The sequence below is a fragment of the Solenopsis invicta genome, chromosome 2, assembly GCF_016802725.1.
Source record: "Solenopsis invicta isolate M01_SB chromosome 2, UNIL_Sinv_3.0, whole genome shotgun sequence".
NCBI classification, from domain to species: domain Eukaryota; kingdom Metazoa; phylum Arthropoda; class Insecta; order Hymenoptera; family Formicidae; genus Solenopsis; species Solenopsis invicta.
This window is the reverse complement of record NC_052665.1, coordinates 14,989,969-15,009,942: the sequence shown is the minus strand read 5'-3', so window position 1 is coordinate 15,009,942 and position 19,974 is coordinate 14,989,969. Positions and strand designations below refer to the sequence as shown.

Below are 19,974 nucleotides of genomic sequence, written 5' to 3'. Positions count from 1 at the left end.
GCCGCTTTAGCTTATAGTCGTTCCATAATAATCAGAATCTCAATTAATTGTTATCGTTATTTTAAAATGTATACAAATCTTCGAATACAGGATAAATAACGTAAGGAATTTTTCAATAAGTTCCTCAATCAATCGGACAGGTATCGAAGAAGAAAAGATCTGACGAACTCTCTAAATTCTTTAAAGCGAAATCTCACTCTGAAGAGCGAAAATTCAGCCACTCTTGAAAAAGTGTGGCTGAATTTGCATTCTTCAGATTCTTGAGATTCCACTCCGAAGAATTTAAAGAGAGGATACTTCAGTTCTCGTTACATTAACTTGCATCTGCCTCGCTTTTACTTTGCTCTGTTTTATCTGGGTTCTACCTACGAGTTATGCCTTCGTTCCCATCTGAAAGCAATAACTCATCAATAACTCGAATAGATCTCGCCGCATGTAAAACAAAGCTGAAGAACGCGCAAGAAGAGGCAGGAAAGGAACGAAGAAACGGAGGCTACAAAAAAGCGCGGAGGATCCACGCTAGATGGGCGCAAGGCGCAAGCCATCTCGCGGACCCGGCGCGTTCACGCCATTGCGAACTTGTCGGTGGGGTACCGGTAGGGCCCCGGAGAGGGAAAACTCGTGGGGGCCTCGGTGGGCTCCTCCGTCAGCGGTGGCGGCCAGCGTTCGAGCAGGACTCCGGCGAGTCGCGCGATACCTAGCGCTACGCTTCGATCGCGAGCCGACGGAGATATTCCGGGTAAGAATCGACGACGACGACGACGACGACGACGACGGTAACGACGCGTCGATCAAGAGAGAAAGGTCGTTTTTTTGTCAACCTCGCGGGTGTGACGACCCTCTCGCACGCAAGGAAAGTGCATCCCTTTTTTTCCTCTCTGTCACGCGAAGTGCGGAAAGTCCGATCGACCGGCGATCGGCGGAGGAGGACGACGAACCGGAATGGAGAGGAGGCAGCAGCGTCGTCGTCGTGACTCTACCAGCTTCCAAGGTTGAAAGGCCCAGCGCGAATACATAGCCGGTGAGTCATTGTCACGAAGATCAGCGCCTTCTCTGTCTTTCTCTCTCTCTCTTTCTCTTTCTGTTTCTCCTTTTCTCAGCCCTCGTTGCGTGCGCCTTCACGCGTGTTCCGTGATTTTTTGAACGTGCTCTCGTAAACCTTGGTCTGCGCGATGTCGACTAAACTTTACGGGTTCTTCCATGGAATGGAAATTTGTTTTCTTCTATTTCTATTCGCTGATAGAGATTGGAACCTATTTCTCTGCAATCCCCTTAAGTTGAAAAATATCAAAGATAACATTTTTTATTTTACAGTTTTTTTCTTATATCTATATTTTAATTTTAGCATTGTTTATTAACACTGCTGAGGAAGAGTAAGCCAAAACGTTCAGAATATTTTGTGATTAAATAAAATTTATCATAAAAAGTTACACATTATTTTGCTCGTTTGTCAGCCTTCAATTTTTCCTTCATTGCTTTGCAAGTACGAGCTGTTTACTCGTTATTTTTATATACTTTTTATTATTTTTCTAATTTAGTTGGTAAAGATATGTAATAATTTTTTTAATTAACATAATTTGATAAATTTAATTGAGTATTTTTTTATTTTTTGTTAGATTTTTTGCTATTTATTTATCGCAAACTAGCGAGGAAATTGTTAAAAAATTTTCTTTTGTTATACAAAAATATTTGACAAAATACGAAAATACGCACTAACAACCGCGGTTACTCTTACTAGCCTCTTAATAGCTGATTACTTGACAATTTGAGAGTACTACACTTCGGTGTCTTCTATTGTAAAAAAATACATGATTTTATATTCAAAGATATACGTATGTTCGCATGCTTATTGGGGGAACGATATAATTAGTCAAAGATAGAAGAGAGTCTTTTGCACATGACAAGTCTCGTGTGCGTGTCTAATTATACAGCACGGTGGAAAATGTTGCCGTGCTTTCGGAAACGAAAAAGTGCATTCTAAGATTCTTCGGAATCTATGGAGCGGATCGACCACCTTCGAAAAAGTAGTAACACGGCGCGGCAGGGTTGTTAATCACTTGTTGCTTTCACTGTATCAGCGAGTCTTTCTTGTTATGCAAAATCAGGTTCCCTGTCGTCGAACGTGAATCAAACGCTTATATACAGCTTAAACGTTCCATATGCATTTCCTTCTCGAGGAAAAAAAACGCGCGACTCACTGACAAGCAATCCTCGAGAATCGTAATCTGTATAAGCACGAGACAATTATGCGTACTCGTATATTTCTATATTACTATTAATAAAAGTTACCATTGATTTATTTTGATAAAAAGTCGACGTAAAAAAGTAAAATAATATAACAACAGAAAAGGAAAAGTTTTATTTTACAGCGTGTACCGGCGACTACATTATTAACAGAATAATTTGATTTTTATTATTAAAGGTAACATAGTTTTCTTGCTCCCACAATGCCAAATAGATAATTTTTATTGTGAAGTAAAATGCTCCGTGTTGCAAAACGACGCAGCTCATTGTGTTGTATTTCGCCATACTCTAAACTACTGTAGCGTAAGTTTTCTATCATGTGCGCGCGAAACTACTACTTCCACTCGTGTTACTCCGCGAGGATAATGTTTTACTTTCCTGAGTGGGCGGATTATTACTCGATTAGATTACAAACTCGCTGAAAGCACCCGATTTATGTCGTTGGCCGTGAAACGTTGCTCCGAGAACTCTCTTTTCTAGATTTCGCTGTGGAAAAAGCAAATAATAATAGACTATATTTTTTCTGCTCAAGTACCCTAGCACCTATTTGAGTAATACACGTAGAAAAAAATATACCGGAGCCGCCGGATATCCTTTCGGCCTAGATGCGATAAAATCCTGCAATAAAATCGGAATTTAATCTTTCGATCTTTTTCTAAATAAGAAATTTAACGTTATACTCTCATTCTTTGCCCCAAGTATTTACCTAACTTTCATTTTTTAATCTCAATTAAACAATTGGATAATTATCTGTTGCATTCGATTTTCGCTGTGCCCATGCATGGCGGTTCGATCTAACCTCAGACCAAAGTGCAAAGTCTTCGATGTCTATTTATGCCTTCTCCCTCCCTCCCTCCCTCTCTCTCTCTTTTTCTTTTTCTACAGATATGAATATCTTTATTCATATTTCTCAAGGCGTATTTCCTTTCATTTCCTTTAATAAAAAGCAAAAGCGTTTGCGCCGGCCCGTTACTTCCTTCGCGCGTTATTTCCACATTAGCGTATGCAAGACCCTAGCGATCGCGAGGCGGAAAGGTGAGGGTTCAATTCTCGTCAATCCGTTCACTTCGATCGGACACGACGGATACACGTCTCGAATGCATAATCGTATCGCGAGTTGCCGCGATTTTCATTAACGGCGCGCGGCGCGCGCGACGATAGGCCCGTACGTAACTCGGCGAAATCGTGGAGTCACGCCGGGAGACTTTAACGAGCGCATAGGAGCGCTTGCCTCGACGCTTCCTCGCACGGTGCTTCGACGAGTGATTTGCAATTTCAATTTGATCTTCCTCCATTTTCGTTCTTTCCCCGCGCGCGAGGGGGGTGGAATAGGAAAGGTAGAATGATTGCCTCGGTGAAGTATCGAAAAATCGTTCTAGCAGCCGACCTCGCTTCTATCCCGCATTCTCCAGTGAAGTTTTACGGCCCGATAATGCCCATCATCGTTTATAATGAAGTAGTAAAAGTACTATCGGCATTCAGCCGCTGTCTAATTTTGTTATGATTGAGCGCTACATGTATTCCGTGGAATGGCAACGAAAATACTTTCTACTTACATTCTATTTGATTAATAATAACGCACACGTAGCTAGTATTAAAAAGAAAAAGATCTCTTATTAAATATACACTTTTACACTTAAAAATAATTACATTTCTCCCGACAATTTCTTTCCATTTCTTATCCCATAATTAAAGCATTTTTAACTATAAGTGCTCCAATTACCATGTTAATCGAATGATTTTTTTCTTTAATTCTCTGCGCTATTTCTCTTATTGCAAAACTTTAGGAACGGATAAAAGGCGGAAAGATACACGGACACGATCTCTTTTCCTAAAGCTACAATCATTCGGATTACTGGCGTTTAATTAATCGAGATAATTAGGTATAAGCGCACACTTCGGATCGTTTGAGGTACACGCGTCGTATGTGGGTCGGCGGGACGGTTTTCGGTAGACTTTCCATCACGGTTTCCAACCGCGTTGCGTGTACGGGTAATTATCGCTGTAACACTGTAACAATCCAGGCCATGGTGTGTTTTATTTAGGTGCGCACGGACACGCGTGCACGGTTCACTGGCGTACAAACATAGCCATAGAAATCAGTGCGTGGGATAGTCCCACAGTAGATTCTGGAGATCATGAAATCGAGATATTGTTTCCGTTCGTTGAGAGCCGAGATAGAGAGAGAGAGAGAGAGAGAGATAGAGAGAGAGAGAGAGAGAGAGAGCCCTAAATACGAGACATTCCGCGTGGTTATATAGCGCTTCCAATTTTCACTTATCTAACGTGTATACCACAAATACCGTATCTGCACGCAATAAGAAAAAAGACTGAAAGCAATCCACTCGAGCAGCCTAAAAACTCAAAGTTAAGGATGCACGTGTTATATCTCAAAACATCACAAATATAAAACTTTCATAGATTCTACAAAATCAACAATTCGTTGAATATAATATATAAATATAAATCTTCTTGAAGAATTTATAATCTTAAATAGATATAATTTGCTTACATAAAGAAAATTTTTTTTCTTTATGTAAACAAATTATGTCTCCTTAAGATTATAAATTCTTCCAAGAAGATTTTATCTTCTTGCTTATACATGAAACAATGAATTGTTAATTTGATACTAATTTTTTTTTTCTGTATAGTACGTTTGAGTATCTGTGTAAAATTTGAGCACAGTTTACGTTGTTGGTTTGAGAGCTATTTAATTTTTTTTTTTTACTCTTGATTCTTATGTAAAATCGCGTTTTGCAGTACTTATTCGCAAATTTGACGAGGAAGTAGTATTACCACTTAAATCAAAATTTTTACTTGTACTAATAAAACTCTAATAAATATTTGTGCAATAATTTTCGCTGCAAAAACCATTATATAAATCAAATTTTTCAATGTTTCCTTCTTTGCAGCTAATTTCAGGGCCAAAATTCGGACATTTGCGGCCAAAATTTTTTTATAAACCTAGAGAAAGCCTTTCAGTTTTTAAATTTCAATAACTTTTAGTTCGTACATTATACAGTCAAAACGTCCCTAAAAGCAAGCATTCCTTTTCACCTTTTCCGTTGAACGCTTTTCACGCGAGGCAACACGTTCCATGAATACTCGCGTTTTTGGAAAAAATGCAGGAAACGAAGAACCGGAAAATACTCGAACAGCATTAAATGCAAGAAAAGAGAGATCGCATGTAGACCACCTCCGAGCAAACGTTCTCATTTTCAGCCGCTTAACCCTTGATTCGTATTAAACACCGTGACCGCGAATTCAGAATCGCGATGCGAATTTGCGATCGCCGTAAGAGCGATCACGCGACCGGCGATTTTTCCAGGTATCCGCGCGCGAATACGGGTATTATATACGTATACGTCCGGCGAGATATTAGACGTCACTTTCCGCCTGCTTCCGACATGCTCAGCTGCGCGCAATAGGCGCATGCGGCAGGCCCGTTTTTCCGAGCGTATCATCGCCGGCCTTTACGAATATACCGCGCGGCGCCATATCCGCACTTTCCTTCTCGTACCATGTATTAAACGGCGATCCAGTTGTGCGCGCGTGCAAAAGCCGGCAAAAAGCCGCGGCGGATATGCGACCGCAGTGGCGTTTAATGGTGAATTCATATCGCGAAAAGGCACGCTCGTCGCTCGATACAACTGTTGCAGAAACGGGATATGCAAATGAACAGTTAACCAGGCCCCGCGAGAGGCGGTTATCGGTCGTCGCAAAAATCACGGTATTACGCAAATTGAGAAGGACGTAGGGGGCAACCGTCGCGACACAATTCTGTTCTTCTTGCGCTAATATGCAAATGCAATTATTCAAACATTTGCACGCTCGCGGAGTATTCGCACCGAAGAGGTTCTGTTGCCTCGGTACCTCGAGAAAAATTGCCTTGTTGCCTCTTTGAGAATTCGTCGAAGAAAGAAATAAAAAAAAAAGAAAGAATAGTATTAAAGTCGACGTCGTAAATCACGTAAATCTTTTTAAGAGACACGTCGGATTAATTACAGAGAATAAATTTCCCGCGCGACTCCGACACATCCTTTCCGAGAGACGTTCTTTTATGAAAGGTGTTGGCCAAATCCGCGACGTCTCGCATCCGTAATCACGCGTGAGTTAAATCATTCCATGCACGATCGTGAGACTCAGGCAAGGACTGCTCGACGTGCAGCGGGAACCGCGTCCATTGTCATTGCAGACGCAATCGCGCTTGCAAACCCGCGGGCTCTTTCTCCTTTCATATGCGGGTAAGTTAAGTACTGCTCGTGCGGGAACGTCTCGTCGGTCGTCTCCGTGGCGGTGACACGGAGACCCAGGTGAACTTAAACCCGTGACTTCGACCACGAGGAGGAGTTGTGCCACATCCAGAAGTAAATCCCCCAACTTCAACTAAATTCCTTATTAGAATTACAATTTTCTTATCGTTTTATTGTTTTCCTACGTGTCTCTACAACTATATTCTCATGATAAATTATATCGCATTCTCAATACATGAATTTAAGATTCTCTTGGCTCATTATACAAGAAATTTAGAACGTTGTCTTCCATTTTCCTATTTTCTGTATATAATTTTTATTATTTTAATACACTAAGAGAACAAATTCCTAAATTTTAATAAATATTTATTTGAATAGTACCAACTCTCTAAATTTTTTGGAATGGAATTTCATCTAAAAGAGTGGAATTCCACTCTAAAAGTGTGAAAATCCTGCCACTCTTTATCAAGACTGACAGGATTTTCACACTTTTAAAGTGGAATTCCACTCTTTTAGATGAAATTCCACTTTAAAAAATTTAGAGAGTTGGTACTATTTAAATAAATATTTATTAAAATTTAGGAATTCCGCTCCAAAGATTTTAGAAAGAATAAAATATTTATTTATAATATATATAAATATTTACTTTACAAGAAAGAATGATACTTAAATTAATGGTTCTTGCACTAAATAAATATATATTTACACTTAATAAATATTTCATTAGTTCCATTCAAATAAATAATTTATTAAAATTTAGTAATTTTTCTCTCAGTATAGGTATAAGAGTGCGTCAAAATTCGCGAATCAAAATGCTGTAACAAGGATGCTCTCGAATAATTAAGTTGTAATATTTGCACATTTTTATTTCGAACAGTGGCTTTTTTCATTTTATTTTTTCTTATGTCTCTACAGCTACCTTTTCATATTAATTATGTCGCATTTTCCTTGCATAAATTTAAGATACTCATTGTACATGAAGAAATTTAGAATGTAATCTTCTATTTTTCTGTTTATAATTTTCATTAGTTTAATAGATATACAGAGTGTCCCAAAATTTGCGAATCAAAATGCTGTAGCAAGGATATTCTCGAAAAAATTAAGTAGTTATTTGTAAATTTTCATTTCCAATATCAATCTTGTCGAGATATAAAAGTTTAAAGCTGTCTAATGACTACATTTAAATGTCCATGAGTCGCGCATGCAATATTAATTACCACTTGACAGGTGACATCTAAACGTAAATCTCTGACTAACCAGCTTTAAGTCTTTACATCTTAAAACACTGCTTGAAATAAACATCTACAAATAATTATTTCATTTTATCTTTCAAGAACTTTTTTTTGCCATACTTTGATTCGCGATTTTCGCGACATCTCCTATATACATATATAAATACTTCGTATAATTAGCTGCATCAATGGTGAGGCATCTCGGTGATTCTTTCAAATATCAGAAATAAAAAAAGGAGCAATCGATCGCTCGTGCGAAAAAAAAGAATTTGCTGTTTGTCGCGCATCGCGGAAACGCGTACTTAATATGGATTGCACCGTTATTTCTTGCCAGTTAAAAATGTCAGCTGTTTGCAAACGTACATACACTGCAGCGCAAAGAGTTTCATAGCGACGATCCGTTGATGACTTCACCGATGAACACGTGTTACGTCGCAATCCCTATTATGACGGCGCATCGCGGAAGATATCACAGCTATTTCTGCCGACGCGAATTAATCTAACGCACACGTACAACGGCATCGTGTGACATAACATTCTGATCCTCGATCATCCGACACTTGTCTCTCGCGCGTAGGTAAAACTACGCGCGATTCACATCCGCTTTGTGCGAACGAAAGTTCGCAAAGAATCGGTTACTCGTCCGCGTCGCGAAAGAAGGAAATTAACGAATTTTTCCAATTTATCGCTAAAATGATGTTATACAAGCGTACCTTTTTATCCTCCACGGAATATCTGATTTTCGTTTCTCTCTCTCTCTCTCTCTCTCTCTCTCTCTCTCTCTCTCTCTCTGCAAGGAACATCGTAACTCCCGTCAAACGACGCGACGACGTGCTGGCGCACGGCGCGAGCTTCTTTTTTTCCTTCGATGAGATACGGTGTGCGATTTCAATCTTGCCGGTTCTCACGGGAGAACGCAGCATGAACATTCCTGTATGTACCTCTGAGCCAGCTCAGTTTCAAGGGACTCGCTGATGAGTCACTTCTAACGGGAAGTTCCGGGACGAGGGAAAAAAAAATGTCATTCCATCAGCATCTGCGGTAACCAGAAATGCGCCTCCGTGTATCATCCGGAGTGTAATTCCGAGCTGCTCGCGCTGTAACAGATTATGTAATTCTGCGCATTCCGTCTGTAAATGTAACATCTGCGCTGACGCGATATTAAATCGTCATCGAGTGCCAACAAATCTCACCTGTACAAGAGTATTGTGCGAGAGACTCACAAGCTGGGTACAGCGTATCGTGGTGAATATTTAACGCCTGCCTCTAAAGTATCTTAGTAAAGTTTGCGTTGCAAAACGAAGAAAAATCTTGAAGGTCTCAGTTTCGTAATAAACTGTTTCTTCTCGGTCTCGCGAGAATTTTTTCGACATTTGTGCAATTCTGGCAGGTTAAATCTCATCTTATGCAAGACGATTCGTTTTTAGCAACGACTCTTCGCTGGCCAGTAGTTTATATGTAGTTTTCTTTTTACAGAATCGCGATTACGTGGTCAATATCCTCGATGTGTATTCACCGGACACCCGATACGTCTTCGCACTCGCGTGGAACTCGGAAACGTGATCACATACCGCAAACTGACACGTGAAGACGAATTAAAACCTGTTGTTGCGCCGGAGCGATAAGGCAGATGGTTTGTGCGTTTCCTACCGCGCAAACAACTTCGAAATAATCGACCAGCGAAACGCTGTTCGGTATACATCACCGTCGAGAACAAGGTCGATTCTCTCTCACAGGCGGGAAAAGACGCCGATTAATTTAATCCTTCAATTATCCGAAATATAATTCGCTCTCGCGCGAAATGTATAGTATGTATAATGTCTTTGAGCTTCGTTTGCTCCGAAATTCATTAGGGCGACTCGCAACGAGGATTGCGATGGGACTTGCCCTCCGATGGGAGAATAATGAAGATCGTTAATTCACGACGCTTCAAGATTAACGATGTCGAGACTTTTACTTGGAAGTAATCTTGCGCTCTCGTTATCGTATTGTATATCGTAAAAGTGATACATCTGTCGAGTCGTTTCTACGTTCTACCACCCCATACCGTTCTTTTAAAGTTTTATCAAAACGCACTTATTCGTAAGTACTGAAATATACGAGTACGTGCTAGTCCTGCATATAGTCTCTAAAAAGAGTTTATTATTTTATTACGGTAACTGGAAATTGCAATATCGTAACTTTTGAATTTTATTATTTTATTACGGTAACTGGAAATTGCAATATTGTAACTTTTGAATTAGTTTACAATTGCATTTCAAGGTATAAGATATTTCTCAAAACATTAAGAAAATTATAAAAGACTATGCGTTATTTTATATTTGAAAGTAGGAGAAAAAAAAATTGGTGGCGATTTTCTATCTGGATAAAAAGTTCTTTCAGTAAGAAGTACACATGTGCTTTAATAAAAATATAATAAAATAAAAAAATTTAAATTTATTTTGTCAAGTGCATTAATCATTGAAGATAATTTATGTAAAATTTTATTGCAAAGCAGAGATCAGTTCTGTAAAATAAATAAAATTTATTTATTTATTTAGTAACTAAACAGAAAATCACAATAAAACTTTGTATCAATCAAACTTGAAATACTTAAAATACTTATACAAAAAAAATTGAGATTTTTCTTAATGTTGTAAAAAATAATTTAATGTTTAATAAGAAATAAAGTAAATAAATTACAAAAATATAATCTTATTCATACAACTTGTCTGAGAACTGCATTGGCAGACTATTTACAGAACTAAAATATATATTTAATAAATGATATAAAAATATTATTATATTAAGCAACAAGATCCGTTTCAACTGAAACACGCCACTTCCTCTTATTCCTTATAGCTTTTTATTATTCTGTAAATTTTGTGTGTGTGTGTTTTTTTTTATTATTTGTGAATATGAGTTTTACTATTTTTCTGGAGAATACGCGTTGTTCGAGCACCCGGTATAGAACGGATTTTGAAGGTGTACAACGCGTTTGCGAAAAGCCATTAAAAGCTGTCGTGCGGCAATGGCAATGAAACAGGTGCTGCGTGCGCGTTTTTAGGTCGCGGGCACCACCGTTAAATGGGATGCTGCGCTCGCCTCCTTCGAGAGGCATAGTTACACGTGTCCCCGTACAAACGCCAATGATATTTATCCTCCTGCGAGCGCCTTCTTGGCGCCTGCAGAACTCCCGCGCGGTGCGATGTTTCTCTTCTGATAACGGTGACGAGGTCCTGACAGCTATTCGATATAGAACGCGACGTCTCGCGCCGCAACGTGGAACGCGAAACGCGACGTATGTAATTAGACGGCGATTAAATGACAAAAATGATAATTAACAATAACGATGAAACGTGAGATTAAAACGCGGAACTCGTCTCATATACTCGTATACAAACTGAAGTAGAACATTCCATGAAACATAAAAGGCAAAAATATAGAAAATAATATGGACGAGGGATTGACATAAAACTTTTGAAGCAGAACTAAGTAAAAGATAAAACACGTGTAATAAAGTTAAATAGCTAGATAGCCGGGATATCGTAGATGGAATAAGAAAAATGACCTACTTGAAAAAATCATTTAAATTGTTAAAAAATAAGATTTTTAAAGCGTGAACTTGAGTCAATCTATCTTGGGTATGTGTATTACACGTTACACGACTCGGAGAATTGATAAATTACGGATGCGAGACCTTGCACGTAGAGAAAGTCCATGATGTAACGTTTAAGAAGCTGTCGTCGCCTGTAACGCGCGGCGCGTCGGGTGTGAGATATTATGCAAACGAGCGGGCATTTAGATCCGCTGCTCATAAAAGCAAGCGATCCAGAATACCGGTTAACAGGTAAAGCGAAAATACGGAAACCAGTGCGTTATCAGCGATTTCCCGGTCGTTCGGGGCCTGCTACGGTAGCCTGCGACCAGCTGACATTTTGCCGCGCCGCTTTTCATAATTGCGTCATTAAACTTACTGTTATACGCTACGATATTGCCACACTCGGTAATTTCCGGCATACGTGGCAATTACTATCTCTCTATCGTGGTTTTTGCCGCGATCCATCAGCTCGCTGCATAATGCTCGAATGGCCGTTGGTGCGCGCAAAAAGCAAGTAACAGTCTTATAACTGACAGTCTAATGACGTCTTATCTTGAATCGCGCGACGTGATATTTAGCAAGCTAATAATTCCAGAGGGCAATTCGCGAATTTGCTCGCTAGTACCTTTTAACGGTCAAGATATGTAAAGAGGTGGAAAATTATCTAAATATACGGAAAGAAACGCGAAAGTCCGCACAGATATTTATAGATGCTTCAACACAATACGGGCGGACGAGTATGCACCGTGACTGCACGGCGTGTACGTACCAGCGCGGGGAGATGCATTCTCCGCCGCGGTCTGCACATTCCGTTCTTTACGGGCGATCGAGCACGGGCAAGAACAATTTGCTGCATCGCGATAAAATTCGACGAGGCCATCCCCCTTTGTTCGCCGGCGGGAACTACGGGATACTACCTGCAGTTTTCTGTCGGCGAGAAGAAATCCGTATAGGGTCGCTAGAACGCAACGCGCGCGACTTGTCGAGACGGAGCTAGATTCCAAGGAAAAATATCAGAGTTGAGTAGTAACTAGTTAAAAGTTAAATGAGAAAGTTGAAAAGTTAATAACTTTCGACTTAACTTCGTAACTTTGAGTAACTTAATTTTTAACTTTAATTAATTATTTGTTTGAAACATCACGTAAACTTTAACTTGATGTTTTTTTCTACAAAACCCAACTGGGTACTATCTTTGTATTTTCAATGAAAAATTTTCCTATTCTAACCCATGTGACACTCTCTTTAATTTTTACACAAAACCCATGTGGTACTATTTCTATATTATCATTAAAAAATCTTTCTATTTCAACGCAAGTGGTATTTACTTAAAAATAAATTTCTCAAGTTTAATTCAACCTAAATGTATTTTTCCAAAAAAATGTATGAAATCTTGAAATTGCGTCAATTACAAAGAGAATATATTGCTCTTCGACACAACTACTGTACTACTTTTAACAAATAAAATGCAAGTGATGGTATCTTTATTTTTTTAATAAAATCCAAGTGAGTTTTGTGAAATATCACGTAAACTTTAATTTATTAATTTTTTTCTCAATTAAAAATTTATGTACGTAAAAAAAGTTTTATAGTAAAAAATATATATTCCTATACAAAAAACAATATTTCTTTGTTATTTTATGTAAACTTTATTTAAGAATAAAATATTAAATTTGTTCGATGATCTGCATTCTAATTGTTTTGGGTCTTGAAATTTACGGTACAACTCTGGAAGAAACAGGCAAAGTTGTCACATTGCAATTTCACAAAGAAAGTGGACAACGTTCGAATATGCTTTCTCTGATAATTACATGGAGATGAGGGAAGTAACATCTGATTATTCAACCGATTCAGGTAAATTTCCAATTGACCGTTCACTACTTGATACTACTTCGCATATCACAGTCCTATTCGTCTAATACCGTAGTATTTGAGGGCTCTCTCTTGCCTCTTGATTTTCTCGTCGCTTAAACGATATAGGCGCATAAATCCGTCATGAGAGGTCGTGTTGACGGACGCGGCTGCGTCCGGCCGCGGGATACACCCTGAAGAGGCTGAGAACCACGCCGGTATGGTATTCCGTATAATCGGCGCGCCTTTGAAATTACTAGGCGCTTGCTCGCGAGTCAAATCGTCGGCCGTGGGCATGTACTCTTACAGAACTTTCCGGGACGAGGCGAGCCGAGCAGATACACGGCGGGGTACACGCGAAAGAAATCCCTTCTAGTACGCGGGGAGACTTTAATAACAGCCTCCCGACGTGTTGCGCAATAAATTCGGTGCCGCGCGGACGTCCTTGCGGAGCGTTGTGGTAGCGATAAATTCATACCAAGTCAGAGGGTCTTTCGCGCGTGGAAAGCGCTCGCGAAAGTTCCTTCGTAAAATTTTCGATGTAATTTATTTTGCTCGCCGAGCGAACGTCTACCGGATGTTTTATGCGATCCTTCGGAGAAGAATATTAGAATTTCCAAGGATAAGACGGGAAGACTGTCTTTCCAATAAAACTTTCTTCCCGCCTTCTTCTTTGTAACAAAATATACGTTTCACACGTCGAATCGAAATTATATCAATTCCGTTTCAAACGAAAGACACCTTATTATTCTCCTTTCGTTTGAAAATTGCAAGACGATATCGCCGCAGACTAATCGATTCGCTCCAATTCGAAATGGAAACTGATAAAAAAAAAAGAGAGAGAGAGTTTTCCTTTCCCTTACTTTCCCCCTCGGCGGCGCTAAAGCGCGGTTAATTAAAATAAAAGGAGAGGCGTACGTTACATACATCTTGGATTAATTCGCGGAAATTTAACCGGTCGCATCCGCAATCTCTGTGCAGCCACCGGAAAATATGGGCTCGGAAGCCTGGGAGCTGGAGAGGAGGTACTCGGTGCCGGGAGCTCTGGACACCAGGGGGCTGGAGCCGCCGGCCAGCGAGGATCTGCACGCATGGTCGATTTACAGGTGAACACTTGTAGTTAAAGTGCAAGCGTGTAATCCGCGTATCCCCGCGCCCGTTACGTTGTCCAATCTCAAGCCTGACCGGAGGCGGAACGCCAAAGCGAATGCTGTGTCATCTTTTTTGCTGCTCGCCACGTGAAAGGAATTGCCGATCGGACTTGTTGATTTATAATTTACTGTACTCTTTCGTGTATATTATATCAACGCTATCATTATTATCATTAAAAATATTAAATGTCAGTGAATATTATCAGGCATGCGTGACTAAGGAACATGTAACTCGTTTAACGGCAAGTGTCGATCCTTTCACGAAGGGTCTCACACACGCACACACACACATACTGTCATTCTTCCTTTTTCTTTTTAGATAATCCGGCGGGCGAGATTTAGGAGAATGCGAATTGCTCCGCGTACTCACGTTACACGACACTAAAAAAATGCATTTTAATCGTGCAATTAACTCTCTCTCTCATCTAATTAACTGAGAACGTCTGGTTGTATGCAAGGAATGGATATTAAAGCGTGGTGGAATGTTGACGCGCGCCAGGTATACGCATTTTCGCGATTCCGCAGGCAAAACCTCAACTCCGACTTCACGGACTCCGCGCTCGGCTCCGCCGAGAAGTCGCCGCTGCCGTACGGGAACTTTCAGCTGCGCGACTCCACGGTGCAGAGCATCCTGCGGCATCCGCGATACGGACCCAAGAGCCCGCTGGCCAACAACTCTTACACGTACTTGAAGTTCGGCCTGCCACGCGTCCTGCCGCCCAGCTCGCGGAATCGCGACGGCTCCAGCGGCTACGACTCCAGCGAGGAAGGACGACGAGTGTCGCACGCAGGTACGAGATCGATGCATTCACAGAAATATTCGGTGAGATAGACCAAACGTTTAGTTAAATGGTGTTTTATAATTGAACGAATTTTATAATTGTAATTATTAAACGTGTAGTTGTTTTGATCGAACAATCTGTAACCTTGTAAGCTGAACAATTGTTTTTTATATACAACTCACGATCAAATAGTTCATTAAACGTAACTAAGGTTTTGGTATTAGTAACTACAAGATTCACTGATCACTATTTAACTAGACGTCTCATTAAAATTTTTTTAGCGTGATATCTAAAATAGTGCTTTTTAATCAACAACTGCCATTTCCGTTTTTATTTTAATATTAATTAGTGTTTTATCATACTCTTCAATCAATAATTGCTTATTAAAGAAGACTCTGCATATTTTTAGAATACTTTAGATAAGTTATTAAGAGAGCGATTCTAAAAATTGTCTACGTTATTATTGTATCATTTCATAATTTGCCATTTAATTTGGATCACTGGATGAAATTGAAGATCATCGGGATTAAATTTACAAGTTTTACTTCGACGTGCAGGTGCTCCGGTACACACGACCTCGATTATGCGTTCAGCCAGAAGCGATCCGGACTTCAGACATGTCCACGCTGTCCCAAGGGAGTCAGCGCATTCTCAGTTAACTGTCACGAGGGAGCATCCGAGGCTTAGGAGCGCCAGCGAGGCTAATCTTTTGCAGAGCGCAGTCAGGACCAATCGGCGACACAGCATCGCGCCGATCGATCCCGGATACATAGCGCACGGTAAAAAAAGAAAGAAAATGGACGAAGATAAATATACATCTTCGATATTCTCTTACATTAGAATCAAGTCCCCGAGAACTTCTCATCTTCTTGCCACTTTTTCTTTATTACAAATTCGCAAAATTAATTTGAAATCGATGAATATTTTATAAAGGCCAGCGTTTTTATTGAACTCCAACTTATTTCGGCCTTAAAAATTTTTGGATTTTAACGAGATATTATGCGCGACTTTAATCCTTGAGGAAGAAGTGTTTAAATAAACCGATTAGCTGTGTCAGTAACTAATGATGCTGCATCAGTAACTGATGAAACACCATCAGTTGTTGATATAGTGATCAGTTCATCAGTTCTTCTTTTTCAAGGGAAGGCTTGTTACAGGACACGGTATCCTGGGGCCGGAAGGTTACGCGCTGCCATTGAGACCCATGCCGTGTCTGCAGCATCCTCACCTGCAGCTGCGAGGCGTGGAGGCCTCAGGCTCGGACGGGCTACCGCTTCTCCGGGGTATCACCCTCGAGGCCGGCGCCGCCGAGGTGCTGGCCATTATGGCGACTACCGAGAAGGAAGGCACACAGATCATCGAGACGATCGCGGGTAGGAAGCGTATAAAGAGGGGCGATATTCTGCTCAATGGAAGATCCGTATCGGCACGCAGCCTGAGGTACTTTCTAATCTCCTTGCTGCACGTGTACGCTTTCTTGTAACGTGGCAGTGAACTAGTAAACGCGTTGCGCGATTTGTAACGCTACTTTGTGAAAGAAACACTTTTTTTGCGCACGGTTTTTTATCTGCTTCGAACAATTTATCATTCCTGAAGCGGACGAGAAGCCGAAATTTTTGAATAAAAAAGTTTTAGTTAATATTCGTTGCTACCGAACGATATTCAATTGCATTAGAAATTATATAAAGAGCTTACATAAGAAATAAGAACGATTAAATGAGATAAATATGAGGATAATAGCACCGGCTATGATCCAAATAGACAGGAACATTTAATTAACTACGTCTAACGGTAACCGACATTAGCGAAACAGGTTATAACTAGCGAATGCATTAGCATACAAATTTTCAAGTAGAGTTGAATAATAAGATGAATAACGAGCGGCACTCATTATACAATTATCGCTTCAATTGCCGACTTAATTATTGCCTCATAGTTAATCTCGGACTTTAACTTCTCTTCGTACCACTCGAACAATCTTCAATTACGTCATACATTTTAGAAGCTACGCATGAGAAAGTATCAATTAACTTTCATTACGGTCATAATTTGTACGAAAGAGTATAACACGAAGTAGTCTTTTCATTTGAATTCCATTTTCCTCTTCTATCAATTTGAATCATCTAATCCGGATATCTGAATAAAGATATTTCTATAGCCTAATAAGTTATCTTTGAAAATTTAATTTGATCATTTCCGGATATCCGAAGATTTTATTCGAAATATCGTCCTTTCCGAAATGGCTCATTCAATTATGGTTAATACTGTAATAACCAAAATAGATCTCGCGTCGCCTATCTACCCACGGAGAACGGCCTGAGCCCCGGGCTGACGGCTCAGCAGACTCTCAGCTTCTACATGTTGCTGAGAGGAGGTCGCAGCACCACCTCGCTCGAGGCCGAGGCTATTCTGCAGGAGCTCGGCTTGGAGGCGACCAAGCACTGCCTGGTGAACACCCTGACGACCTCCGAGGCCCGACGTTTGGCCCTCGCCTGCCGGCTGCTTCAAGACTCTCACGTCATCGCTCTGGACAAACCCACGCACGGTCTGGATATCTTCGACGCCTTCTTTCTGGTCGAGTACCTGAGGCAATGGGCCAGCCGCGGTCAGCGTCTCGTCGTTCTTACCCTGCACCCGCCCACCTACGAGATCCTGACGATGGTGTCGAGGGTCGCGCTAACGTCCGGCGGTCGAATCATGTACTCCGGACCCAGAAGAGACATGCTGCCATATTTTGCTCTCGCCGAGTTTCCCTGCCCGCCGTTCAAGAACCCGTCCGACTATTATCGTACGTGACGACACATTATTTTGAGTTAGATCTTACAGAAGAAAAAAAACACACGGCGAAGATTCTTGATAAATTGTGAATAAAATTATTCTGAAAAATTGTGCTCTTTATAACTTTTTCTTTGTAAAGGAGAGAAACAATTCTTTATTCTTTTCTTTTCTAGTTGATTTAGTAACGCTGGATGATCTATCGGCGGAAGCGATGCTGGAGTCTTCGCAAAGGATAGAACATCTGGCGGAACTGGCCAGAACGAGGCTACCTCCGATCAGTGATCCTGGACCACCCGGCGCACTTCCGCCCTCGATGTCCGGTCCCAATATATTTGTGCAATTCTACGGGCTATTGTTACGCACGCTCATCTACAGTCAACCGTGGACGTTAACAAGACTGCTGCGGAAAATCGTCATTTCCGCATCGCTCAGTGTTCTACTCGGTGCAATATTCTGGGACGTCGCCGGCGAATCGAATTTATATCTGCGAGATAGAGTAGGCTATCATTACGCTAGTTTGGGCATCTTCTTTTGGCCTTTGTGTCTCCTGGCGATGTGCGACGTGACCAACAATAGGCCGTACGTGGAGAGGGACATCAGGGACGGGCTATATGGTAGATTTATGTACATTCTCGTTGAGGTAAACCCGCACTCGTCGAAATCTCAAATTTCATCTCGAATTTCATCTTAAAATTTCTCTTGAAAGAAAATGTGTTTCGTTTCTAGCTCAGCTGCAGTGTGCTATCCTGGTGCGTGATCTATCTGATATACCTGGCTCCAGCGTTTGCGATGTCGGGGCTACATCTCGTGCCGGACGAGAACCTGACGTCGTTGTGGACCTACCTCGCCGTCGGTCTGCTGTACCTGATGCTGCAGCATCTCATCTGCACGTTCTTCGCGCACGTGTGCAAGTGGACCTACTTGGCGGCACTGTTCGCCGGCGTGGTGCTGGGCGAGATGACCCTGGCCGGCGGGGTGACTCTGCATCTGGACAATCTGCCGTCGTGGTATCAGCAGATCAGCCCGATGCAGTGGTCGTTGTCGTTGCTGTTGCCGCGTCTACACAGGAGCGAGAGCGTGGGAAAGCTGGCCAATTGCAAGCCCAAGCAGATTCAACGACAGGATATCATTATCCAAGCGGCGTGCGAACCGCCCGACGGCGCGTTGGCCCTTCGCGAGATCGGCCTCGACAAGTTAAACGTACGGGGGGAATTTTTGCTGGGCGTCGCAGTGGCCGTCGTCGCCGTGCTGATCATTTTCGGATTCCTCTGCGTCAAGTACGCCACTCCGAAGAGGCCCAGAAGCGCCCCGAACAAACCCTGATATTACCAAACGTTGAAGACGTTTCGTCATCGCGAAATAGAATTGAGACCGTACAGTGCCACGAAATCGACCTGAGGTATTCGTGAGCTTTCCGTCCCCGGAGCGAGTCATAATGTTAACTGACTTTCTCATTGACACAACATTCTTTACTGTAGATTAACAATCACGTACCAGCCAGGTATGAGTTCATGAAACATTTTTGTTGCTAACATCCTCGTGGATGTTCTCTCGTCATCTATAGGTTTCGTATTTTATCAAATTTTAGCGACTAAAACTCCTCGAACTTGATTCTGACAAAAGGCTACTTTGGCAGAATCCACTTTGCTAATTCGCATCGCGCTCGTAAAGTTTTATCAATGTCTGCTCCGTTGCGATTCTTTAAAGGAAAAAACTTTAGGGACTCGCAGAGTAGACAGAGGGAGAGAGAGACGATATGGAGTACAAAGCTTAACGAGACGTTGCTTTACCCGTAATAAAAGCTCACTGTTTATAAATGATAAATAAACGCGCTTAATACTTCGTATATTGTCCTAACTTTTATTGTTGTAACCGTATGGAATAAACATTTTCACGAAACGAACAACTTTGCCCCTTTTCTTTGACTCACCGCACCTTCTAAAAATATTTAAAAGCTTGATCGCATATTTATTTTCACATTAACTTTAGGTCACGGAAATTTTGCAATAATATATTTATTTTATTCCCTACATTAAAAATGCGAGTGTCATTTGTTTCCGAATAATCCTTTTAATCTTTAAATGCGTAATTCAATATATTTTTAAA

General features: G+C 41.0%; 1 protein-coding gene across 2 annotated transcripts; it reads left to right on the top strand.

Moving 5' to 3' along the window:
- The first annotated feature begins 42 nt into the window (after nucleotides 1-42).
- Nucleotides 43-19,771, top strand: LOC105197415 (ATP-binding cassette sub-family G member 8). 2 transcript variants are annotated; one of them, XM_011163750.3, is made up of 8 exons: nucleotides 43-1,021; nucleotides 14,139-14,263; nucleotides 14,834-15,099; nucleotides 15,648-15,869; nucleotides 16,248-16,530; nucleotides 17,373-17,878; nucleotides 18,042-18,508; nucleotides 18,595-19,771. In XM_011163750.3, the coding sequence occupies exons 2-8, from the start codon at nucleotides 14,151-14,153 to the stop codon at nucleotides 19,189-19,191; spliced, it is 2,454 nt and encodes an 817-aa protein (XP_011162052.1). In that variant the 5' UTR covers nucleotides 43-1,021; nucleotides 14,139-14,150; the 3' UTR covers nucleotides 19,192-19,771. The 2 variants fall into 2 exon arrangements, with proteins under 2 accessions (XP_011162052.1, XP_011162053.1); XM_011163751.3 differs by lacking the exon at nucleotides 43-1,021 and adding an exon at nucleotides 12,963-13,160.
- Nucleotides 19,772-19,974: the final 203 nt, after the last annotated feature.